The sequence below is a fragment of the Rhinatrema bivittatum genome, chromosome 4, assembly GCF_901001135.1.
Source record: "Rhinatrema bivittatum chromosome 4, aRhiBiv1.1, whole genome shotgun sequence".
Classification (NCBI taxonomy): domain Eukaryota; kingdom Metazoa; phylum Chordata; class Amphibia; order Gymnophiona; family Rhinatrematidae; genus Rhinatrema; species Rhinatrema bivittatum.
In genome coordinates this window covers 311,810,162-311,836,845 of record NC_042618.1, presented here as the reverse complement: position 1 = coordinate 311,836,845, position 26,684 = coordinate 311,810,162, and the positions used below count along the sequence as shown (strand labels likewise).

General features: G+C 47.6%; 1 protein-coding gene across 1 annotated transcript in view; it reads right to left on the bottom strand.

Annotated features, from left to right (window-relative positions):
- Positions 1-13,722, bottom strand: part of GAS7 (growth arrest specific 7) — a 610,573-nt gene extending 596,851 nt beyond the window's left edge. Inside the window, exon 1 of the mRNA XM_029600263.1 lies at positions 13,050-13,722. Coding sequence (XP_029456123.1) covers positions 13,050-13,229 — 180 coding nt within the window. The 5' untranslated portion in view covers positions 13,230-13,722. The remainder of the gene's footprint in view (positions 1-13,049) is intronic.
- Between the last annotated feature and the right edge of the window lie 12,962 nt (positions 13,723-26,684).

The following is a 26,684-nucleotide window of genomic DNA, read 5'->3' as shown; positions in this document are numbered from 1 at the left end:
AAATTCGCACCTTTAGACGGCCGAATAATTCGGCAAAGATTCGTTGTATTCGTGGGGAATAGAGATACGTTTCGCTTCCCCACGAATACAACGAATATGGACCTAAACGTTGCGGATTACCAATACGTAGGGAACGAATGCACACCCCTATTACATCCCATGTACACGTCTCAGTACCAGAGATACCCCGTCACTGTACACCACTTATAGAGACCATTACATCCTATGTACACGTCTCTGTACCAGAGACACTCCATCTCTGTGTACACCACTCATAGAGACCATTACATCCCACGTACGTCTCAGTACCAGAGATATCCCGTCACTGTACACAACATAGAGACCATTACATCCCATGTACATGTCTCAGTACCAGAGATACCCTGTCACTGTACACATTGCTCATGGAGACCATTATCCCCCAAGTACACATCTCAGTACCAGAGACATCCTGTTGCTGTACACACTGCTCAGAGATCATTACATCCCATGTACACGTTTCAGTAGCAGAGATACCCCAATACTGTTCACACTGCTTAGAGACCATTACATTCCATGTACACGTCTCAGTACCAGAGACACCTCATCACTATACACACTGCTCATAGAGACCATTACATTCCATGTACACGTCTCAGTACCAGAGACACCCCATCACTGTGCACACCACTCACAGAGACCATTATATCCCATGTACGTCTCAGTAGCGGAGATACCTCGTCACTGTACACAACATAGAGCCCATTACATCCCAAGTACACGTCTCAGTGTCAGAAACACCCAGTCTCTCTACACCACACATATAGACTGTGATAGGCCCTAAGTAGATTTAAGAAACCTCCTCAAGGTAAAAAGAGAAGGCTTTGATTTTGTAAACACATTCACGTCTCCCCAGTATCCCAGCTCTGCTTGGAATCCAAATACTGAGACTCATTTTCAAGATTTCCCCCTGGGTACTATCTAAGGTTTTATGTTGGGATAAGGGAGATATAGACTGCAGTGTTCTTTATTGTTTTTGACACCTTTCATGGTACTGATGATTGTATTATGAGAAGCAATTTTGCTTATTTTGTGTATGCTTTTTGCTGGATTATAAATAAAACATTAAAAAAAAGAGGAGCTTTATTAAGTAAATGGCTGCAACATATAGATGTTCAGTTATCATAAGAGGAGTTATAGACTTGTTTTTCTAACATTAAAGATTTAACTGAGAGTGCTGTACTCTGAGCAACACAATATACATTTTTACGCCGTACGTATATGCCCCAATCTTAGCCTTACAATGTGCATTTTATTGGCTCAGAAAAAACTGTATTAAATGCAACTCCCTAAATCCATAATTTCTGGAGTTGTCCTCAAATCACGTCATTATGGGTAGAAATTTAGAACTATTTAGGGAAACCTTTGGACTGCAAACTACCTACTTTTCTGCAGCTATATTTGAGGAACTGGGTTCTGGAATAAGAAAGAGAACCAGATTGTTCTTAAGGAAAACTTTTTTATTACTGAAAAAAAAAACCAAACAATTCTAGCCTGTTTGATTGTGTCAGAGCATCCTACTCTTGCTCAATGGAAGTTATGTATACATAAACTATTGATCTTTGAATTTCTGACTGCAAAATCTAAGTCTGCAAGGAAATATGACTTTTCCCTAGAAATTTGGAATGAATACCTTCAAGCTCTATCTCTGGTCTTTAACTCTTAGGGGCATTGCTCTGATTCTTCTGCTTACACGTTTCATCCATTTTTACTTTTTTTCTCTTCTCCATTTTCTATATTTGTGTCTCTAGATGATTTGATTATCTTTTTGTGCCACAGGGCCATGTACATAGTTTGGATAGTAACAGTGGCGTACCAGGGGGATTTGGGGTGCGGTGGGAGGAGAAAAGGTGTTTCTGTATTTGATATAATGTTTTGGTTTTAAATGTTTCTTGCTTGAGACAACTAGCAAAGAGGAGTTTGGAAAAAATAAAAAAAAGAGGAGGCCTTGTTTATTCAGGGCTGTGAATCAGATGATATATGATGGTTCTGTCCTCACGCTGCCAGGTGGATAAGAGCACAATAAACTAGATATTTTCCATAATCTTGAATGGGCTGGGTCCAGGGTGGGTTGGTGCTTCCAGCAGAAAAACTTGGCAGTCACCTAGAGCACCAATCTGAGGGCAGCAAAATCCTACAAGCACAAGGCCCAGAGGGGGAGAGCCAATAAAGAAAGTGCTGTGCTGGAGCTGCCACCAATAAATAAATTGGAGAGGGTGGGGGGGGGGGGGGGGGGGGGCGAGAGAGAGAACTACAAGTTCAGACTTCAATCAGCTTATTATCTGTTGCTTTGTTTTAGGCCTAGTCGGCTTTTAGCTTTTTACAGCTGCCCAGGGCAACCATGTCTTATTTCCCACAGTGTAGAAGGGTTTCTGACATCACTGCTCCGCCACAACTGGCACAAAATGGATACTCAGTACTAAAACCACAGACCTTGAATTAATTATGGTTTGAGATGGACCGTTGGTAAATAAATATGAACTATAGCATAAATACCAGTGTGCCCAATGTTTTTATCAATTCACCAAGAACCGGAAATTGAACGCCATCATGCCACCGCGCCATGTTAAGAAACAGACTGCAAAATAATTGAGCCCCTGAAAAAGGATAGTTTACATCAGAGGGCACAGCTCCCGGGTAGAGTTAAACTCGGAGTAATTGGCTTCTATCTATGTGACATTGCCAAGATAAGTAACACAGCATAAAAATTCTCTTGTCATTATTTTATGGATCACAATATATATTGCACATTAAGGGATAAGTTGCAAAAAAAAAAAAAAAACAAAACACAAACAAAAATATACTCCTTATGACCAATGATTAAATATAAGGCGGAGTGGTAAAGTGGAATCAAATACTATACGATGAAGCCTATTATGATGGTCACAACTCACAGGTTTTTGGTGAATTGATAAAAACATTGGGCACACTGGTATTTATGTTACAGTACAAAATGGATACTGCCAGTTATCCATAGCTCCAGATGCCAACAGGTAAAGGCTGAGCCAGTCCTAGTTTTCTGCCCAGTTCATGCATGGCAAATTCCCAAACCTGTCCTGGAGACCCCACAGCCAGTCAAGTTTTCAGGATACCCACCATGAATATGTATGAGATCATTCTGCATATGAGACTCCATGATATGCAAATTTATCTCATGCACATTAACATAAGAACATAAGAAATTGCCATGCTGGGTCAGACCAAGGGTCCATCCAGCCCAGCATCCTGTTTCCAACAGAGGCCAAACCAGGCCACAAGAACCTGGCAATTACCCAAACACCAAGAAGATCCCATGCTACTGATGCAATTAATAGCAGTGGCTATTCAGTAAACTTGATTAATAGCAGTTAATGGACTTCTCCTCCAAGAGCTTATCCAAACCTTTTTTGAACCCAGCTACACTAACTGCACTAACCACATCCTCTGGCAACAAATTCCAGAGCTTAATTGCGCGTTGAGTGAAAAAGAATTTTTTCACGGTGGATATCCTAAAAAGCTGACTGGCTGTGGAGTCCCCTGGACAGATCCTGGAGTCCCTGATGCATGAACTTGTGCTTCCTGTTTCTTAAGCAACTGGAACAACCAGTCTCTGTGGACGATGGCAGTAAAATCCAGGAGTGGTTCAGTCTCTCCAGACAGGGCGCCATATGCTAACTCAAGGGCCCTCTTTAAAGCGAAGCAGCACGCAGACCCTTACAATGAAAACTTTCACCTCCATTCAGAAGCTGCTCTCAGCTGTCAAGACACGGAGCACGCAGGGCCCCTTCTGCAGGCTGTTGTCAATGTGCTTGTGAAGATGAGAGCAATACAGCTGACACAGGGGTAGGCAGCTCTGTTCCTGGAATTTTAGGTCTGGTTTTCAGGACATCCTCAATGAATCATGTACGAGCTACCTTTGCATACTATGGAGGCAGTGCGTGCAAATATATCTCATGCATATTTATTGGGGATATCCTAAGAACTAGACCTGTTTGCGGCACTCCAAGACTGGAGTTGCCTACCACTGAGCTGACGGATGAAACGACAGGGAGCAAATGCATGACTCCCTTAGAGAAAGCGAACTCCGGCACGCACCGCTCGCACTCACAGACTATCCTGCTGTTTCCAGGGAGACTGGGAGCCAGCAGTACCTGAGAACAAGGACCACAGGCAAATCAAACTGTAGCTCAGACTGGTTCTTTTTTAATCTCTCTCTTCTTATTAAATTTTCATACACAACAGCGCTAGTCGCTCATGCCAAATGATCCTTTAATAGCACCACGATCTGGCCCCTTGGTACATCAGGCTGTACACAATCAAATAAGTTCCCAGCTTGTTTTAACCAAAGTCTAGCATCCTGGCACCATCGGTTTTACCATTTCCCATTGTTTTTCTGTGTAATGCCAGTCTTAAAATAATAATTTATTCACCTGCACTGCTGCTTTCGGTCAGCTATGGAAGATCTACAGCACGGCTTGCCAAACCTGTTCCAGTGATCCAACAGCCACTCAGGTTTACAGGAAAGCCACAAGGAATATGCTTGAGATAAATTTGCATATAATAGGTCTCCAGTTTCTCTCATGCATATTCCCGATTTAACCCCGGTGCAAGCATTATGATTTAGGGCCTGATTTGCATTTTTCCCATGGTGACAGAATGGGACAAAGCTTAGTGAATCAGACCCTTAGTCCTGCATTCCAGTAACCTTCTGAGTGACGCTGGCAGGAACTTCTCTCTGGAATACTCTTCTGATAAAGTCTCTGCCCCTTCCTTGCTGACCTCCAGCCAGAAGAGGCTAAAGACATTCAGATCTGGAGGAGGCCTTCTTTTCATTGTTTTAAACTAACTGTAGAGCACCAAAAATGCATCGCCTGGTCTCCCGCAATTTAAACTTAAACAGGGAGTCATAGTTTTCGGATGCTAGCTGGGTGTGGAAGCTGTTTGGACTCAGTCTCCCAGCAGATCTGGCTTGCTTGGGAATTTCTGAAGTAGATCATGAAGACAGGTCACAAAATCCACAAAGGCTTCAAGCGTTGCAGAAACACAGATTCCACCAGACCTGCCTGCAGAGAACAGAACAGGAGCACTGCATACCGCCATAGCTCACCAACACTGGACAATAATTATTTACGCAGTATAAAGAGACAGTACAGTCCAATCCAGAGATTACATTGTTATCCATTGTTACTAATGCCCCAGTACTGGCAAATGTCAAGCCCTCGGAGTGAAACTCCCCCCTCAAGTCGGTAAGCATGCAAGATCAGGTGTCTCACTGGAGTATACAAAGCGACTGCTGAAAGGGACCATAACCCATTAACTGTGAAGAACTGAAAATATAATATCCAGGCTGTACCACGAAAAACGGACAGCTAAAAGTTATTTTCAGGTTTTTATCTGGTATAAATTCTCTCTCTCTCTCTGTTTAGGCCGGTATCCATGCTTTTAAATTATTCGCTCTTCTGTAATCTGCAGTCCCTCTTTCAGACTACTCAGGGGGAATCTGACTGCGCCGTGGTTATAGTGAAGGACTGAGTCAGGAAATAGATGCCTTGGGTGGTGAGCCCAAGAGCTCTCTCTGCTGCTAACTTTGTCAAACCCTGGACAAGTCACTTGAGCTCCCTCTATGTCTGGCACCATACTGAAAACAAGCAGCCTGTCGTCCTCTGGCTTTCCCAAGTCAGTAAATGAAATGTCCTGGCTCGCTGCTGTGTGCATGCTGAAGTGGAACAGGCTGGTCGAGTTCCTGCACGCTTGTCCTGCTTGCCCCACATAAACACCAGTTGGGCACAGGGAGCGCACATGGGAGGAACTGCAGAGGAGGAGTGCCGGACTCTGCACCCCTACTCTCTGTGTGGTCTGTGGCTTTGTCAGCTGAGGTTTTACATGTCTTGTGTTTGCAGGAAAACGTGTGACTTGTCAAATATAGGAACAAAAAAAGACAAAAGAGCCTTCAGCACACAGGTCTCAGCGTACACTGAGTGCCTTACATCTTCCTATGGTAAAACCTGATCCCTCGAATGTAAAGTTGAAAAATCCTTGTCCAGGTAATTTTTCTGAGGGCAGAATCTGGGTGGCACCTACAGATTGAGGCCCTCCCTCCTAGACCTATTCTTCAGAGAGGGTCTAACCTGTCTGCAACCCTCTGGTAAACTGTTTTCTGGCACGCACAAACAAGGCCAGCACTTTGCTCAGGGCAGTCACTGGATAGAATTAGTGCCCCGGGCCCTCCCCCTTCCCTTCTGGCAGACACTCACAGGGTGGCATGGCTCGCCACCCCAGGCGGTCACCCTGCTCGCCCAGCCTTGACTCTGCTACTTCTAGGACAGGGTCTGATCTCCCCTGACCCAGAAAGCACTTAGGGCCTGTTTCACTAAAGTGCACTACTGCGTTAGTGCACATTAACACAATTTAGCAGATAGGCCCGATGCGCTGTAACGTAAACTGTATTAATCCCTCATCCTTATGCCTCCTCCCCTATTTTCACGTCCTCACCTCCATCTTCTCCATTTCCTTCTTCCCCAGCATCCACTGTCCTCTCTTTCCCCTTGCATCCACCCCCTGCCTCTTTCCACACCTTCCTCAAAATCCACCCTCTTTCCCAGCATGCACCCCACTGCCTCCCACTCCCCCCCCTCCAGCACTCTCCACCTTCCCTCTTCCCCAGCTCACACTGTTTGCTGCTTATGCTGTATCTGTTTTGTGGTGGGCCAGCGTGTGTGAAACTTGCACTGCTGCTGCCCATACTATACCCACTCTGTGATGAGGTGTGTGTGTGGGGGGGGGGGGGGGGGGGGGGGAGAGGGGGGGCGCTGGCAGGAGGAAGCTTTCATTGCTGCTGCCTGGGCTATTCTGCCTTGCACACAGTGGGTGAACATGTGGATGCTCTCTTTGAATCATTTTTCCTTCCCTTTGAGGCAGAAGTTTGATTTGTTTGCGTCTACCTGATTTGCATAAGTATCAGCACCATTTATTTACATTAAAAAAAAATATTAAACCAGACCTGGTAGGGAGAATTTCAGGTTCCACCAGTATTGACCTCACAACTTTATTAACCCTTAGGGCAAAAGAAGTGCAAACAGCCTGCAAGTCTCTTTGCACACTTTAGAAATAGGGCATCCTTTACCAGGGATCTAAATTAGAGAAAAAAATAAACACAAGTAAACACACATATATATATATAAAACAAAACAATGTAGGCCTTATGCCCAGTTCTTCAATTTTAACACTTTTGGGAATGATCCCTCACTGCTTTCTGCACAAACATTTGCTGGCACAATTTTTTACTTTCCTCTTTTTTTTATTTGTATTTCAAAAATAAAAATCACATCAAGTAATATTTCCCTTCCTGAAATTACAGGAAATGTAATCTTTGGGTAAGAGATGCACACTTTGAAATTTGTGTGAGCAAATAGGACTGGCAGGCTTTTGCATAGCTTTCCGCAAACTGTTGGCTGAAACTTAAATAAACCTAACCCCAAATTTAATTTTGAAAAACAACATGTAGCATGTAACCGATGTAATGACATTCCAGCACATCATTTAGGTAGTACGTTAGTCTAAGTGTACAGATGTAGGCAGTGGCGAAGGAGCAGAGACCCATAACAAACTTGAGTGGGCCAGGAGCCCTGCAGCTCTGTCTCAGTGACATCGCTCGGCTTCACCAAGGGATCTCCCTGTGGTGCTGGGGCGCCGGGTGATTGCCCTGCTTACCCTCCCCCAAAACACATCAAAAAGAGGAGCAGGCGGGGGAAAGGTGTCGGAGGCAGGGGCCCGGGGCAGAGTTTGTATGGTAGCGGAAGCTGTGATGCTGTCGGTTGCTGCCAAACTTTGGCCATGTGACAGTTACAGCTTTACAGTTTCTTACGTGTCACGGACTGCTCCATCCCTAGGAGCTGTCTTCAGACACACAGGAGCAGAACAGGACTTGCCTCCAGCAAGCTCACAATCAGGTCGATCCTGTAAGGCCGCGGTAATAACAGTGCGGCAGTGTCAGGCGCACCCTTCCTCCCCGCACGCACAGTTCTCTTCACTAACTCCCCGATACTCTCCTCTAATCGCATGCAAATGCATGCCGCGGCTTTAAAGCGGTAGGGAAGGGTTATGCCCGCGTAACCCATTTTACTGTAGAGGCGCTTAATACAGCGCCTATACAGTAACCAGGGTGCGCTGGTACCTGTCATTTCAAATGACAGGCACCATGAAGTGAAAAAAAAAAAAATACCAAAATATGTAAAAACCTGAGTGTTCAAAAAAAAAAAATTTTAAATACCTGTCGGAGGGCCGCATGGGTCCAGGCGGCGGCGGCGGGAGCCGGGTGGTCGCGTGTTAAATCTAGGCCGGGTCCGCACAGGCGCGCATTCATTCATCCAGGCGGAGGAGCCGGCGGCGAAAGCAGCCGGCTCCGCCTGAATGAATGCGCGCCTGTGCGACCCCTGCGATTCGGCGCTCAAGGCAGTCACAGCATTCATTCACTGCCGGTGGGGGCTGCCGGGGCAGCCTCCACCGGCAGTGAATGAATGCGACCCCTGCGATTCGGCGCTCAAGGCAGTCACATGCCGTGACGTCACGGCATGTGACTGCCTTGAGCGCCGAATCGCAGGGGGTCGCACAGGCGCGCATTCATTCACTGCCGGTGGGGGCTGCGAGGCAGCCCCCACCGGCAGTGAATGAATGCTGTGACTGCCTTGAGCGCCGAATCGCAGGGGTCGCACAGGCGCGCATTCATTCAGGCGGAGCCGGCAGCTTTCGCCGCCGGCTCCTCCGCCTGGATGAATGAATGCGCGCCTGTGCGGACCCGGCCTAGATTATCATGCGACCACCCGCCGCCCACCGACCGTCTTGAACTAACGCGTGTCCCCCCGCCGCCGCCGCCTGGAACAGGCGCCCACCCGCCCGCGGCCTAGATTTAACACGCGACCACTCGGCTCCCGCCGCCTGGACCCACGCGGCCATCCGACAGGTATTTAAAAATTTTTATTTTTTTTTCTGACAGGTTTTGTGTCCCACATCATTACATTTTCTCGATCATCTCTGTATCGCTTTTTTTTTTTATTGTGTTTTATTGTTTTTGAGTGTCTTAAGCGGTGTCGATGGATTTGTTACTAGACTCACAGTCCTAACTCCTACTAGGGGGAGGTGGTAAACTAACACGTTACGGCCGCGGCAAAACAGTGCGTTACTAATGAGATAACCTGAGCGCGCGTTACGGTATCGGAGGGGAATAGCTAATTCCTTCATTATACAGCTAATTCGTTCATTTACATGCCGGGTGGGGAAGGGTTACGCGTCTGTTTTAAGAAGCGCTACGGACGCGCGAAACTGGAGACTGTATCGCTGGTTTGCCTTACGCGTCCGAATTGTGCGCAGCGAGCTCGTTACAGACGAGAAATCTTCAAATGAATGTTACTGTATCGAGCTGTGAGTTGCTATATGACCATTAATGCTGCTAGTGCATCTGGGGTGAAAATGACAATACTTTTCCTGTCTGTGGTACTGCAAACACTCACCCTCATAGCCTGCATGGCAGAGCATTGACAGCTACTGGCCACAAGGCAGCTGCATTGACGGTGAACCTAGAAGATGTGGTAGGCCTGATTGACAAACTGAAGAGTAGCAAATCACCGAGACCGGATGGTATACACCCCAGAGTTCTGAAGGAACTCAAAATGAAATTTCAGACCTATTAGTAAAAATTTGTAACCTATCATTAAAATCATCCATTGTACCTGAAGACTGGAGGGTGGCTAATGTAACCCCAATATTTAAAAAGGGCTCCAGGGGCGATCCGGAAAACTACAGACCAGTTAGCCTGACTTCAGGGCCAGGAAAAATAGTGGAACGTGTTCTAAACATCAAAATCACAGAACAAATAGAAAGACATGGTTTAATGGAACAAAGTCAGCATGGCTTTACCCAAGGCAAGTCTTGCCTCACAAATCTGCTTCACTTTTTTGAAGGAGTTAATAAACATGTGGATAAAGGTGAACCGGTAGATGTAGTGTACTTGGATTTTCATAAGGCGTTTGACAAAGTTCCTCATGAGAGGCTTCTAGGAAAAGTAAAAAGTAATGGGATAGGTGGCAATGTCCTTTCGTGGATTACAAACTGGCTAAAAGGAAACAGAGAGTAGGATTAAATGGGCAATTTTCTCAGTAGAAGGGAGTGGGCAGTGGAGTGCCTCAGGGATCTGTATTGGGACCCTTACTTTTCAATATATTTATAAATGATCTGGAAAGAAATACGACGAGTGAGGTAATCAAATTTGCAGTTGATACAAAATTGTTCAGAGCAGTTAAATCACAAGCAGATTGAGATAAGTTGCAGGAAGACCTTGTGAGGCTGGAAAATTTGGCATTGAAATAGCAGATGAAATTTAATGTGGATAAGTGCAAGGTGATGCATATAGGGAAAAATAACCCATGCTGTAGTTACACAATGTTAGGTTCCATATTAGGTGCTACCACCCAAGAAAGATCTAGGCTTCATAGTGGATAACACATTGAAATCGGTTCAGTGTGCTGCAGCAGTCAAAAAAGCAAACAGAATGTTGGGAATTATTAGAAAGGGAATGGTGAATAAAACAGAAAATATCATAATGCCTGTGTATCACTCCATGGTGAGACCGCACCTTAAATACTGTGTACAATTCTGGTCGCCGCATCTCAAAATAGATATAATTGCGATGGAGAAGGTACAGAGAAGGGCGACCAAAATGACAAGGGGAATGGAACAGCTCCCCTATGAGGAAAAACTAAAGAGGTTAGGACTTTTCAGCTTGGAGAAGAGACGGCTGAGGAGGGATATGATAGAGGTGTTTAAACTCATCTAGAACGGGTAGATGTGAATCGGTTATTTACTCTTTCAAAGAAAGACTAGGGGGCACTCCATGAAGATAGCTTGTGGCACATTTAAAACTAATTGGAGAAAGTTCTTTTTCACTCAACGCACAATTAAACTCTGGAATTTGTTGCCAGAGGATGTGGTTAGTGCAGTTAGTATAGCTGTGTTTAAAAAAGGATTAGATAAGTTCTTGGAGGAGAAGTCCATTACCTGCTATTAAGTTGACTGAGAAAATAGCCACTGCTATTACTAGCAACAGTAACATGGAAGAGTCTTAGTTTTTGGGTACTTGCCAGGTTCATATGGCCTGGATTGGCCACTGTTGGAAACAGGATGCTGGGCTTGATGGACCCTTGGTCTGACCCAGTATGGCATGTTCTTATATTCTTATGTTCTTAATACCAGAATAGTGGCGTAGCACTGCTACTCTTCCTGTGCAGCATTAAACCCCCATGGTTAACAGTAGGCCTGATCAGTGACAAATGCTGTGTGCTGCCACACAAAAGACCTTTGGGTTTAGTTCCTGGGCCCAGCTTCTACCTCCCAGGCTGGGATTGGGGATCCTCAGGCAGATGCAAATGAAGAGCTGAATGTGGGACAGCCTGAGGAAGACTCCAACTGAGCTGGCGGCGAGGCTGAAATGGTTCTGGGGAGCTCCCATGTTCAGACCCTAGAGGAAAGATGATCACTGCTGCAGAAGAACTTCTGCTAGCATCTCTTTAAAAAAGCACTTCATAAATAAACTTTACCAGACTAAAAGCTGACCGTTCCCACCTCTGGGGGAGTGCTCTGCTGACCCTAGAGGTGAAGAGGCTCTCACTGTATGCCTGACTGCTGTGCATTAAGCTGTGTGCAGGAGCCTTCTCATGCCTGGCCTCAGCAGGGCACTCCCACTGAGTTCCGAAGTTATAACATGAGAGCCCGTTTCCTCTTGAGGCTGGACAATACCGCCCTAAAAATGATTCCCAGAGCCCTGCCACTCTGCAGCTGTCTCTTCTTCAGTACAATAGGCCTGATCGCCACCAGCATGATAGCCTTTCATTTATTTATTTGGATGCTTTATATACCGTCGTTCCAAAAGAAGGTCACAATGGTTTACAATATCAGTATTCATATTCATGGTCAACGATCAAATATTGTGTCAACATTCATGGAAAGAACCGCCTCGCAGGCTGGAGAGAAATTACATTTCAAATCACTTAAAAGATGGAACAGAACTTTAGAAACTGCAGAGTCTAATGAGTGATAGAAACCAATTTCAGCGTGCCACGGAGAGGAGAGAGTGTCCTGCCCTGGCCTCTGAGGGTATGCAGCAGACACTAAATCTCTGCTACACCAGGGCCATTGCCAGGAGAGTACAGTCCTCTCACAGAGACAGCACATCCTGGCAGAGAGTCAGTGCTGCACGCCTTCACAGAGAAGTACATAGAATATGTCATGTCCTTTCCTGGGGTACAGGTGCATGGTTTATCATATTATTATGTGGTGCCCTAAAAGCATCCTTCAGAGCACTCCACTCAACCCTGATCAAAAACAGCTCAGTAATGTCTTGCCACCATTAGAGCGCAGACCTGAAATGCCACACCTTTCCAACCAGGATACACCCCTAACCAGGTTCACCATGACAGGCAGAGCCAAGGAGAGTTGATGAGCAATTCAGAAGACCCCCAGGATTGGAAGCCATCACAGGCACAAAGCTCTTCTGACAGTCCCAGTACTGAAGATGCATAAAACCTGTATTATACACATAAAACCCAGCACTGAACATGCAAAGACAACACTACTACACACCAAAACGTTTCATTTCTTAGTTGTAATAATGCTGGCTCGCTGATCACAGCAGTTCAACAAAGTCACACATAGGGGTCACGTGGCTTCTGTCATGTGTGGAGGAACATCTGGCAAACTTTCCAATCAAATCTCCTGTACATGTGCAGGAAGGGACCCAGGAACACTGGACCCAACTGGCACTCAGCTTAACGATTAGCAAAGAGAGAGAGAGAGAGAGAGAGAGAGAGCGAGAGAAAAAACTGCCATGGTTGGAAGGAGGAGAGAAGCTAAAGCAACATACAATAAATCAGCCTTCTCTCACCCCCGTGCAGTTTTCTGCCTAAAACCTGAAACGTGTAATCCCCGCAGCCTCCTGTTCCAGGTAACACGGAAAGCCCTTTTGCTTTCAGCGGGGCTCTTACCTCCAGAATCTGCACATAGCTGGCGGGGAACCAGCCCCGGGCTCCGTCCTTCTCGCCTTCCCACCAGCCTCCGTCCAGCACCTGTAGGACGGTGACGATCTCCCCCGCCTGGAAGGGCAGACCCTGCCGGTGCTGCTCGCCCGAGAAGGCGTACAAAGTCCTGCAGCGAGGCAGGGACATGACCGTAGCGGGATGCACCGTGGGCAGAGCTCAGGATTCACCCGGGCAGGATCTCAGCTCAGCTCCTGCCCAGCTCTCCTCTCTCCTTCCTCCGCCTCACGAGGTTCTCTCCCTTCCTTTCTGGGAGGGGGGGGGGGGTCACTCCTTTATCCGGCTCTGGGGGTCTCCTCGTCCCAGCTGCTGCCTCAGCTGAGATGATGTGACCGTATTTATTTTTTTTACATTGTTCTCTATTTTTGATGGTTCACCAGCTTGAACATTTTCGGAAGACCGGTTTATAAATCCAAATAGCAATAATAAAAAGTAACTGGCTCCAGCTCGCTCCTCCTGTCCTTGCTGCTTTTAACTTTTTTTTTTTTTTTGCTGCGGTTAAACTTGTTTCAGGCACGATCTCAACTTTACTGTCAGCTGGAGTTTGTCTGTCAGCAGTCTGGACTGAGCGGTCTCGGCGCCTCTCCGACACTCGCGGTTGCTGTCTCGGTTTGAGCCCTTGCAAAAATCAGCCGTGAGCAATGAGCAGAGAGCCCTGCAGGCGAGAGGCTGTACCAGCGCCTCGCTCACCCCACTGCCTCCGTGCCGGCTCTCTCTTCAGCACACGGACTTGTACAGCGCCATCTGCTGGTCACGTTTGGAATACTTCAGCTTGAATTTACACAATGTGGGCAGTGTAAAAGGCTGCGTTGGCCCCCTCCCCCCTCCGCCTCCCACTTCCAACATACGGCGCAATTGCAATGACTTCATTCGAAAAGCAGATTTTATTGGTTGAATAAAATTGGCCGCAGCCCATAAGCATTGAATAAACGGCAATTAGCAAGCATAACTATAACATCATTGTAACTATACACAACTGCATAACAAATTTAGTGACTAGCGATGGCCCCCCCACGCTTCTAAAAGTTGAAGGTATGAAAATCAGCTGAGGCGGGTGCACACCCCTTGGCCGTATAAGCCGCGGAGTTGTCCTTTGACCCCTGGCCGTTGAAGCCATAGCGTCCGTCGACCCGACCGTGGAAGTCGGGAACGTTTGTTCTAATCGCCTCAGCATCTCTTGCTTCTTCCCTCTCGGCCGTTGAAGCGTCGAGGGATTGCGCCGGCTCTGCTAGGCCGCTTGCCCAGTCCGAACCGCCTGTTGACCCTCCTAAATGCGGGGGGGGGGGGGGGGGGGGTTGTTGCTTGTGCCAGTCACCATGCCGCTACGCAACGCCAAGGGCTGCGACAGGGCCAGAAGATCTGGCCCTCTATACTGGTTCTATCTGTCCTAATGAGAAAAACGGGAGGGTGGGAGGGAATGAAGCAGCTCTGCACAGGACGAAAAGGAGGGGCTGCCCATGCTGGCTCTCCCTTTTCTACTCCCTTCCCTCTACCCCCTTCCCCACCCCCCCTCCCTCTTAGCCCTGCCTACCTTGCCTTACCCACCCCATTGTGCCCTGCTCCCTAATGGAGTCGCAGGGCTCCCAATGTGGGCAGTGTAAAGGCTGCGTTGGCCCCCTCCCCCCCCCCCCGCCTCCCACTTCCAACATACGGCGCAATTGCAATGACTTCATTCGAAAAGCAGATTTTATTGGTTTGATAAAATTGGCCGCAGCCCATACGCATTGAATAAACGGCAATTAGCAAGCATAACTATAACATCATTGTAACTATACACAACTGCATAACTGATCATAATAAATTTAGTGACTAGTGATGGCCCCCCCATGCTTCTAAAAGTTGAAGGTATGAAAATCAGCTGAGGCAGGTGCACAACCCTTGGCCGTATAAGCTGCGGAGTTGTCCTTTGACCCCTGGCCGTTGAAGCCATAGTGTCCGTCGACCCGACTGTGGAAGTCGGGAACGTTTGTTCTAATCGCCTCGCCTCAGCATCTCTTGCTTCTTCCCTCTCGGCCGTTGAAGCGTCGAGGGACTGCGCTGGCTCTGCTAGGCCGCTTGCCCAGTCCGAACCGCCTGTTGGACTCTCCTAAATGCGGGGGGGGGGGGGGCGCGGGGGGCGCGGGGGTTGTTGCTTGTGCCAGTCACCATGCCAAGGTTCCCCGGTAGCGGAACTGCTTACCGGAGACTCCCCACTCAACCGGGCTACGGCAACAGGTGTACAACCGCTTCAATACTATCTTGTAGGTCGGAGTTGAAAATATCCCAACCTATGTCCGATAGATGTACCCCATCGTGCCGAAACATCCCTGGGCTTTCGTCTATCAATTCATGCGTCACAGACAAACAGTCAATGGTACTCATGAATTTAACCATCCATCTGTTGATCTTTTTCCTGGCATTTTCCACCGCTGCATGAGATCTTTCCCCCCTCCAAACTCTGCGAGAGGTGATGCAGGACCATACAATCACCGACTGCGGGAACATATTATGCAATACCAGGAGGTCTTTTTGCATTTTTTGTGTGAGGGCTACGCTCTTGGTCCGAGGCATATCATTGCCACCCAGGTGCATGACGAGGGCTGTAGGCGTAACTGGATTGCTATTGCGCAGTTCCAAAACAGTCGGTAATAGCTGGTCCCATACCATCTCTGAAATTCCTCTCCAAATCAATGCCATTTGCTGCTTTGCCATCCCTAGATGCTCCCCCGTCGGGCGCTGCTGGGCCCGCTTATGTGCCCAACGCACATAAGAGTGCCTGATGATCCATGCGAATGACAGCCTCCCACAATGGTCTGCGCATAAGAAGCAAGAGAAGAAATAGATGTGAAGCGGTGGATTTTCAATGATCATGGCTACCCCTTAACCGCAAAGTAACCCGGCGGCCTCACATATGATCTAAACCTCCCTGACCCCCATCTGCCAATGGCCATGACTTCACTGTCTTGCAGACCCAGGCTGGCTGCTGCTGTCGCCGCTCCTATGCGGAAGGAGTGCGACGAGTAGCCCACCGTGCTCATACCCAGGGATGTTAACGCCAAATGCAATACCCGAGCAAACTGGTATCTAGTCAGAGGTAACCCAGATGAATGCACCAACAGAGGGCCTCCATATGTTGAACGCCGAATCTGCAAGTATGATCTCGTGCAGCGAACAGGGCATGTGGTCTCCCCCTGCCATTCGTGGAGGGTGATATATGCTCCCGCTCCCAGCTGGTCTGTTTTGGACCTAGGGACGCGCAGGATCAATTTTTTCCCTTCCAGCTTTGTATCCTCCCATTGCAGGCATGCTGTCGAAGGTCCGTGCTTAGCGTGAGCTGCCAGTTCACTAACTCTCAGGGCTGCATAAAAAGCCAGGGAGAATGCACATTTGAATAAAAGCGATTCCGCTTCGTTGCTACAAACGTCTGCCAGGCATTTGAGTATGTTTCTGAGGATCTGGATGGTAATGGGTTTTCTGCCGTCCCTTCCCGTGGGGGCTCTCCCTGGCCCAACCCAACATGGCTATTTTAATAGGAAATAATGCGGAGCAACTGGGAAACCCCTGAAGCTTGGAGAAAAAGGAAATGCCAGCTAGGCGATTTGATACCGCTGTCCTGGACTTTCCTTGTCTCTTGCAATGCATTACAAATGCCAGCAACGTGGAAACAGGCAATGGCCACTCTACTTCAAGGGATTCCTTCCCCAGGAATCTCAGTATCTCCTGAAGCACCAGGAGATAGCTCTTACGAGTGTTCACAGACAAAGACCCCAGGATCATGTTCCAAAGTTCAGGGGGCCAAGTAGCCACACTGCCTCGGGTATGGGAGTCGGAGAACAGTCTGCCATCGGCGCTAGTCTGTGGAATGTCGAGAACTGTAAGGGGGAGAGAGAGTCAGCAATGTTATTTATTCTATCTGGGACGTGGACTGCTCTACATATGATATTGAAACGCAAGCACGTGAGCACCAAATGCCGGATGAGGGCATTTGATTCAAAAGTGCGTGCAGACAGTGCATTAATGACTTGCACCGCAGCCATGTTATCGGATCTGAAAATGATGTGAGATCCTACAAGGGACTCCCCCCAGATGACAAGGGCAACCACAATTGGGAATAATTCAAGGAAGGTTAGATCTTTGGCGACTTTGTGCTGGTGCCACGATTGCGGCCACTGCGCGGCACACCAAGCTCCCTGGAAATAAATCCCGAAACCAACACCTCCTGCCGCATCTGTGACTAATTCTAGCTCACTGTTATGCCTTGGGGGGTCCTGCCAAAAAGCTAAGCCGTTAAATTCTGTTAGAAAGGTCTCCCACACCAGCAGGTCACTCTTGATTGCCCTGGAGACCCTTATACGGTCCGAACCCCCGCTGTAGCAAAACTGCGTAAAAAGGTCCTGCCCATAGGAATTACTCTTGACGCAAAGATAAGCAATTCGATCAATGACTGGAACTGCCTCAAGGTGGCTTTCTTGAGGCTGCGCATCTCCATGATTGTCTCGAGTTTAAAAAATTTTTCAGTAGGTAACCTAGACTGCTGGGCCTGGGCATCCAGTTCGATACAGAGGAAGGTAATTGTGGTAGCTGGACCTTCTGTTTTTTCTTGTGCTAAGGGGACGCCAAAACGCCTGGCCACCTCTTGAGCGATGGCCAGTAGGTTATGGCAGTCTGCGCTGTCCCTCCCTACCAATAGGAAATCATCACTCCTACTATAATGATCTTACCATATAATTGCTCCTAATCTAAGATTAGCACAATTTCTCCCCTCTTACCACTTCCAATTTAGAACTCCATTACCTTCTAACCATCTCCCTTAGCTTTTACCTATTCCCCTTGAACCCTTTTACTCTATAGTATTGTTTTTAATTCAGCTCAGTTAAGTTACAACTAAATGATAGTTCTGTTTTTTTAAAAAGATTCTACTTGTTTTATGTTCAAATATTTATATACTTACCTTTTTTATTTGTATAACGCTTATATAACCCTGTTAAATGTAAAATGCTCCGGCGTAAGTTCCTGTTTACTGTACACCGACGTGATATCTTTGATGAGCGGCGGTATATAAAAACTTATAAATAAATAAATAAATCAAGGTAGTGTACTATTTGCTTTCTCTCCGACTGCTGTTCGATTACCCAATGCAAGAAGGAACTAACAATTCAAACAATGCACAGGAAATTGAACAGCCCATTGGAATGCAGCAGTCAAAATAATACTGCCCCTTGAATTGAAAACCCAGAAGGTGGAAGGAGTCTGGGTGCACCGGCAGAAGGCGGCATGCTGACTATGTCCACCTTAGCCATGTACACCCAGGGCCCTGCATCTTTGATCAGCTGGATTGCAGAGTCGAAGGAGGAGTATGACACCACACACAAATGGGGGTCAATTTGGTCGTTAACCGAATTACCCGGCAGGAAAGACAGGTTGTGTATGAGCCGGAAATGGCCTGGCTCTTTCTTGGGTACCATTCCCAGAGGAGATATTACTAGATTTGGAAAAGGTGGATAAGGGAACGGGCCCGCTATCCTACCTAGCGCCAATTCCGCTTGAACTTTATCCACCTTCTCCTCATGCATCGCCAGTGATCGTGCATTGCTCGGGGGGCAGTCTAACGCTAAAGGGGGTAAAGATTGAATAGGGATTCGGAAGCCATACAGGAAACCAGCATAAATTTGCTCCGCTTCGGTTTGGTAGGGATAACGATCCAGCCACGGGCGCATTGCCTCAACGCGGACCGGGGTTGGGGCTCGCGAAATCAGGCGAGCGTCCCACCTGCTGCTGAGGAAACTGCCTTTGATCCTTGGAGGTACGGCACTGAGCGGCTGGGTGGGAGCCAAAACCGCATGTGGAGCAAGTGTGCCTGAACTTGCAATTTTTCCATGTGCAGTGGCCAGCATTGAACTGCCTGCGCGTGTCCCGCCTCCCCGAACCTTGAAAGGAAAATCTATCCCTTTGATATAGGCCCCTTTCCCTCGGATGACTGTATGATGTACCCGCTCTCTCTGCCCATGAGGACTTCTGTAGGGTCATCTCATCTAGCCAAAGGGCAATCAACCTGTGTTGCCAAGAGACGGCAGGGTTTGGGCCATGCTTTTCCTAAAACGAATGTCATAATTAAGCCAGGCCCACCCTCCCCTCCTTTGTGCTGTCAAGATGGTGTCCATGTATCTTATGAGAAAGGGGGCATGTGCAGGCTCATGTTCCACAATCACGGACATAAAAATATGGAAAGCCCTGGTCCAATTTTGGATGTTCTTGGCAATTTTTGGCCTCTTATCTTTCGTCTCAGTGGATCCCCCTTTTTCGGGTTCCACTTCCATATCCGTAACAAGGAAGGAAAATATGTCAATGTACTCCCTCTTCAATATTTTGTCTTTTATTGTGTCTGGCACACTGTGAGCTAAGGACGTAACCCCACATAAAACCTCATACCCCAACTGCTGTGTTGGAATTTGCACCGCCAAATTAGCAGTGTGTAAAAGAGGATTTACATCTACAGGCGGCAAAGTAGGTTGAACTGGGGCTGGCAGAGTGTTGGCTGGTATACCTTGAGTGGCCAGCATACTCTGTAGCCTCCCTGATTCAGTAACCGTTTGCCCACTGATCACTGGCACGGTTACCGGATTAGCACCCCAGACAACGGCAGCCGAATTGCCTTGGCTCACATTCCTCTTTCTTTTAAGAGAATGGAATAGAGAGCAAAGCGACTTGGCTAACATTCTCAGTATCACTGCAATCTGATGACGATAAAGTGTCGCAAGTCTGGGGCTTACCTAGTCCCAAGTGACATGATATGGTATTTAACCATGAAGGTCGGTATAGAAAAATGTTAAATAAATAAATAAATAAATGAATGAAGTGGTCCCAGTGCTAGCAGCCGTAGAAGCTGTAGCCAGTGAGCAGAGGGCAGTACCAGAACCTGATGTCGGCGTGGGCGCCCCATCGCCACCGTGGGGCCCGGCCGCAATCGTTTTCAGGCCCGCCGGGCGCTTTTTCTTTCCGACTAATGCCCCTGCTTGCCCTGGTCTGGTGCTCCTCTTGCGAGAAGCTGCCGAGGAACTCCTTGGAACAAAGGAGATCAATGTGGAATCTTGCTGTGGCTCGTCGCTTGGTGGGCGCTCCTGAGACGGAGAGGGAAACTCTGACGTGCGCTGCCTAAGCCAATCTGTGCCATGCGCGGCAGCAAGCTCCTTAACCTCCAACAGCAACAGGTCTAAGTCACTTATAGCTGTAACTGCAGGAATGGGTGTTGCTGCTGTTACATTGGGAGGAGTGGTAGCGGAGTGTGATGATGATGGATTGGACGTATCCATTTGCTTCTGACGTTTTCCCTTCCTTACGGTCTTCCTGCTAGGCCTTGAATTTTGGGGCCGGCTTGGAACTTCAATCAGCCCCACTGCTGACCCGTCTGCCTCAAGGGGGGGGCTGATGCAGCGTCGCGGACTCTGCTGCGGTCGATGACCACTGGCTCGCCGTCGCCATTCTGTACTGGTAAATACTGTATTACAAAGTCATAATTTATTGAACAGCAGACTTTAATGATTTACTTGTCTTAATTTTTTTTTTTTTGATACACCACCAGGCTCTCAGTTGGGATTCTCGGCACCGGCGTCAAAATATGCTCGTGGCGATCCTAAATATGGCCGCTGCCATGTGCTGACCCCCCAAATATGGCCACTGCCATGTGCTGACCCCCCAAATGGCTGCCGCCCTGAGCTGACCCCTGCCATGTGCTACTTTAAGATGGCTGCTGGCAAGCCCTTACAATAAGAACCACAATACCATGCTAAGATGTAAGCTGACCTTTCATTAATATTTTAATTTACTTTGTATAGAGCTGCATAGCGCAGCCTAAATCATATCTATGCCGAGGATCCTGTACCCCTTATAATTCAGTATAAATGTGCACATGGGACAGCTGTCCCTTTAAATAATAACCGAATACTAAATATCACCTTTAGGATTAATATAAAAAAACATCCTGTTAACCTGGCTGAGCACTCAGATGCCGTACCACTGTCCCATAGACATTATCATCAGAATTCCCAACTACAGGGATGCTGGTTACTTTTTAATTGTCAGATTACTTAGGTATAACAAAGCACATCCACAGGTTGTTGAGGTAGCATGGTAGACATGAAGCCTGCCCACTTCCTAGCAATTTAGAGAGTGAGGGGTAAAGCAATACATAGAAAATGTCGATTTTAAAGTAAAGCAAGCCTACAAGATCAGTGCTCTAACCACTGAGCTACCAAGCCTGCTACTGCCAGCCATGTGCTCTAACCACCTATGCATTCACCATGTGCTCTAACCACCTATGCATTCACCATGTGCAGACCCCTTCAATGGCCTTTCTTAAAAGGCTACAAGTGAATGATAACCAGCCCTGCACTCGCTGCCCTTTCAATAAATACAGCAACATGCAGAGCAAGCATTGTGCTGAAAGCCAGCCATGAGTTAATAAAATATATAATAACAGGTAAAGTGTGGACATGTGCCCATGGCGTTTCACTAAATATATATTAGTTCAAATATATATAACCAGCCATGTGCTAAGGCATTTCCTTAAATAAAATAACATTCCAGGCAGAAGCAGCCATGCATTCAAAACCTTTTCATTAAATAAATAAAGTACTGGTAATGCAGAGCCAGTTCAATGCAAAAGGGGGGAAGGGGAGGGGGTGAGCATACCTTCCCGACCTTAGCAGCACAAAATTACCATTAATATTCTCAACATTTTGCCTATAAGCCACAAAATTTTTGTACTTTACCCAATGATGTAATCAAAGAAATCGTTCCTGCTCCTTTAGCTGATCTGCTCCTCTTACAGCACAGCCGTGCTGGAGGTAAAGTGAAAGTAAAAGCAAAACTGTTGCAGCACAGCCGTGCTGAGAGATGAGCCACCCCAGCTGGGCTCGGCAGCGCTGGAGCACGAGGAGCCGGGAAGCAAAACTGATATAACAAGGAGGTAAGGTTGCTTGATCCTAGAGGTGATCTGAAGCTGATGAAGCAGCTCTGCACAGGACGAAAAGGAGGGGCTGCCCGGTGCTGGCTCTCCCTTTTCTATTCCCTTCCCTCCGCCCCTTCCCCCCCCCCCCCCTTAGCCCTGCCTACCTTGCCTTACCCGCCCCATTGTGCCCTGCTCCCTAACGGAGTCGCAGGGCTCCTTATTTCCTTTAAAAGGAAACTCCATTATCACAGTGCAGGGCAGGTGAAGAGGTGGACGGCAATTCACCTCCTTGTGGTTCACTCTACTAATATCGAACTGAAGGCGAACTAGCTGCAACTCGGTTTTTTTTTTCAGCGACCACATATTTTTACTTTTGGACAACTGACTTAGGTCTCTGGATTTATAATCTTACAGAGCCCAGGCAGGCAGCAGGCAAGTGCCTCTGGGATTTTACAGCTAAGTGTTCACTTCAGCAAAGAAGGATGTGCTCTTACACATTGTCAAAGCCAACAATGAACTCATCCTTTGTCGTAGGAGATGCACTTGCAGGATGAGATTAAAGATCAAGGATTTATATTTAATGCATTTACAATATATCATCGCCACCTAGGTGAAGTCCAGCATACAATGATTTATATACTGTCTAGCAATAAAATATTGATCAAAATGGTGTACAATATGCATAAATAAACAAATTAAAAATGCATGAAGAAAGATACAAACATGAAATTATATTATAATTATAAAACAAAACAAATATTTTAAAATAATAAAATTATCTAACTTTAAAACAACAAGAATAAGGAAAGAAAGACAGTTTGAGAATGGGTTATGTAATAAAGAGTGCACAATGGACAGAATTTTATATAGAATTCTAAATTTAATGGGCAGCCAATGCAGAGTGTATAGTGTGGGTGAGATATGATTTTTGATAGATGAACCAGTTAGGACACAGGCAGCTGAATTTTGAATCAGTTGTAAAGGTATGGTTGCCAATTCGGGAAGTCCCAGGTAAAGGGCATTACAATAGTCCTGAAAAAATTAAGGATTGAAGGACAGAACAGAAATCCTGGTAGAATAGAAGTGGCGCAAGCGTTTTAAGAGATGTAATTTATAAAAGGAATTTTTAACAGAGAAATGTGCTGAGATAGTGACAAGTCAGAGTTAAGTAAAACTCCTAGATTTCGGGCTTTAGTGAGTATTGGTATGGAAATACCGTTTAAAAGAAGGTGTGAAGGAGGACCATTAGAAGGGTTAGTGATTGAGCTAAGAAATAGAATTTCAGTTTTGCTGGGATTTAATTTTAAGCGGCTGTGGGATAGCCACCTATCGATGGTATTTATATATAAGGTTACAGTGGATAGAGTTTCTGTCGAAGATTTATAGGGTACAAAAAATTGTATGTCATCTGGGTATATCTTAAATTGGACATTCAAGGCTGAGAGTATGTGACATATGTTGTGTTCTGCAGCCGTGGAAGGCCATGACCGCGTCCCCCTACTTTGCCTGCGATGGCAACCCGCCGCAGGAGCTCCGGGGGAAGTCCCTAATCCAGTGCCTGTCGCTCTGGCACGGGCCCCAGTGATGGTTGCTGGGTGGGGGAGCCGTCCCTGCTCCTCCCTTGCAACGTCCAGCAGCGTTTCCTCCGTGGAGGAAATCCAAGATGGCCACCACCATCTTTAGGCGCGAGGCTGCGCTTCCTCATCGGATTTAAAGGGACCTATGAGCCAGAGCAGAGGAAGTATAAAAGGAGGCTTCCTCTGCTCATTCCTTGACTTGGCAACGTCCCACGTAGTCAGGTCTGCTTGCTTCGGTGAGTTCTTCTACTTCGGATCCTTGTTCCTGTCTTGTCTTGGTGTTCCTGGTTCCTGACCTTGGATTGGCTAGCGGTGATTCCTGGTGTGTGACTTTGGACTGGCAAGCGGCGATCCCTTGGTGAAAGACCTCAGACTGGTAAGCGATGACCCTCTGGCACCTGACCACGGACTTCTTCTGCACCATCGTCTCCAAGGGCCCACCTAAGTCCCAGCGGCCCGAGTCCCTACGGGCTCCTCCCTGGGGGACCGTGGGCTTCCAGGGGTGAAGCTTCAGTTAGCCCTTGCACCGAACTCTCGACACCTTGACCTCTCAAAGGTCCATCTAAGTCCCAGCGGTCCGGGTCCCTACGGGCTCCTCCTGGGGGGACCACGGACTTCCAGTGGCGAAGACTCTGTTCTTCTCCTTGACGTCACGACCCTTCATCTGCCTCCACAGTCGCTTCAGTCTCAGTGCCGAGGGTCAGCTGGTCGCATCTTCTGTTCCTGCCTCGCCACCCGATGGAAGAACCTACGGATCTTCCTCCTAAGGTATACCATCCTCCCATCGGGCCTGAGCATAACAGATTGCCAAGTCCATGGACCCGGCAGAGGTATCCACCCGCCAGACCATTCCAGGAATGGCCCAGCGCCTGAATGACCAGCAAAAAACCCTGGATGCCCTTGTCTCTGCAGTGGCGGGCCTGAACCAACGCATTGAAGCGTTAGGGCCCATGAACCCCACTCTGATGTCCCCACCTGTGGCTCCCGGGGGCCGCTCTACTCCTCAGGGCCCCATGCAGGCCACTGTGGGCGGTCTTGGACAAGCAGTTCCCACGCAACCCCCGGCGCCCTCTCGATACGCCGGAGAAGCGAAGTTGTGTCGGGGATTCCTTAGCCAGTGCCAGGTCCGTTTTTCCTTGTTGCCTGCTCAATTTCCTAGTGACCTGGTCAAAATCAGTTATATTATGTCCCTGCTCGACGGGAAGCCTTTGATCTGGGCCTCTCACCTATGGGAGAGAAGAGACCCGGTGTTTGGAAACTTGAACCAGTTCCTGTCCGCTTTCCGACAGATTTTTGATGAGCCTGTCCACAAACCTGCCGCTGTCTCAGAACTACCCCGGTTGCGACAGGTTACTCGGACAGTGGCCGAATACACAACAGAGTTCCGTACCCTGGCCGCGGAGCTAAACTGGAGAGAGGATTGCCTCCATGGGTTCTTCTTGGAGGGGCTATCCTCACGCCTTCAGAATGAACTAGCAGCAAAGAAACTCCCGAACGACTTCAATGGCATGATAGAATTGGCCAATCGAGTGGATCGTTGCATGTGGTTTCGCCTTCCAGATGTTAAGGCAGCAAGGAGGCCCTCGTCTTCTTCGAAGGGCGCATCGGGAGCCCTTCGAACGTCCGCCGAGGAGCCCATGGAGTTGGGCCATGGGAGAGTTTCTCCACAGGAGCGCCGGCAGTGAATTAAGGAAGGACTTTATTTTTACTGTGGCGCAGCAGGCCATCAATTAGCCGCATGCCCAACGAGGTCGGGAAACGTCCGGGCCTAGTACCTGAAGGAGGTCTCTTCCTGGGCCGTACTTCACCTACACCTACACCTACACTAACGCTACTAGTGGCGTTAACATCTGCTGACGGTGAGTTCCACACCTTAACCCTGGTGGACTCTGGTGCCGGCGGCAATTTTATTATGAAGAGCTTGGTGGAACACTTAAAGGTCCCACAAGTTCGCCTTCCAGCTCCTTTGGTCATCTCCTCGATCCAAGGTAAACCTCTTCCAGAACGTGTGACACACACCACGGTTCCCGTCCAGTTGAGGGTTGGGATCCTTCATCGGGAGCAGATGAAGGGGAGGGGCATGCAGTTGTACTAAGCCTTTGTCTTAGCTGCATCTTGCTGGCAATAAAAGTCTATCTTTACGGATCAGTTGTCTGGGTCTCCTTTCTGAGATTAGAGACGGTTACATTTGGCGAGCCTCAGCCAGGAGGTACCGGGGACGCTATTTTAGCCCCCCAGTGGGTCCGGTAGTTTGGTGGCGGAGCGATCCCCCAGACTTACCTGGTGAGTGGCCACCGCTGAGTTCAGCGATCAGGTTTCTGAGGGGACCGTTCCACAGAAATTCTTCTGAGACCTCTGGGCTGGTGATCCGGGAAGAAGGCTTTCGTGACGATCGGAAGAACCCTGCAGGCGAGTATTATGGGGAACAGTGGATTAAGTGAAGAATAGATAAAGATTAACGAGTAGCCGGTCCGTCCCCAAGCGTAGGAATCCTGTTCCGAAAGCCACGCACATAAGAGTAAAAATAGCGAAGTGTAAAATAGCGGGAATAGGTTTCTTGTTGTGTGAAAGAGAGAGCATTTTCAGCTGAAGGTACCCTTAGGAAAAATTTCTATTGTGGTAGATCGGTTAGACAAATTTCTTTTTATGATCAAATGCATTATTTCTTTTGATCTACTCTGGTGATGCAGACTATTTTTACTTAAGGAAAACTTATTAAAAGTGATTGTGAATTATTTATCTGTATATGTGTACTGAACAGCGGCAGTTAGCCTGCGAGCATGGAGCTTGCAATCTGTTTTTTTGTGTGTCAGGTTTCTGCTGTAGTAAATGCATTACAATGTTATGGACAAAGCGCTGGGAGCTGAAGGGTTAACTAGTTAGGCTGGGCAGAGACTGCTTCTCAGCGGGGCAGTTTAACCCCTAAAACATTTCTCTGGTACATTTGGGTTTTCAAATTATTAATTAAGGATTGTGATGTATGTAACTGCTATCTGTGAATTGCAAGCACATGTACCAGGGATTTTTTAAATTGTTTTTAATTGTTTTAAACCCTAATGGGAAGAGATTTGATACGTTCTG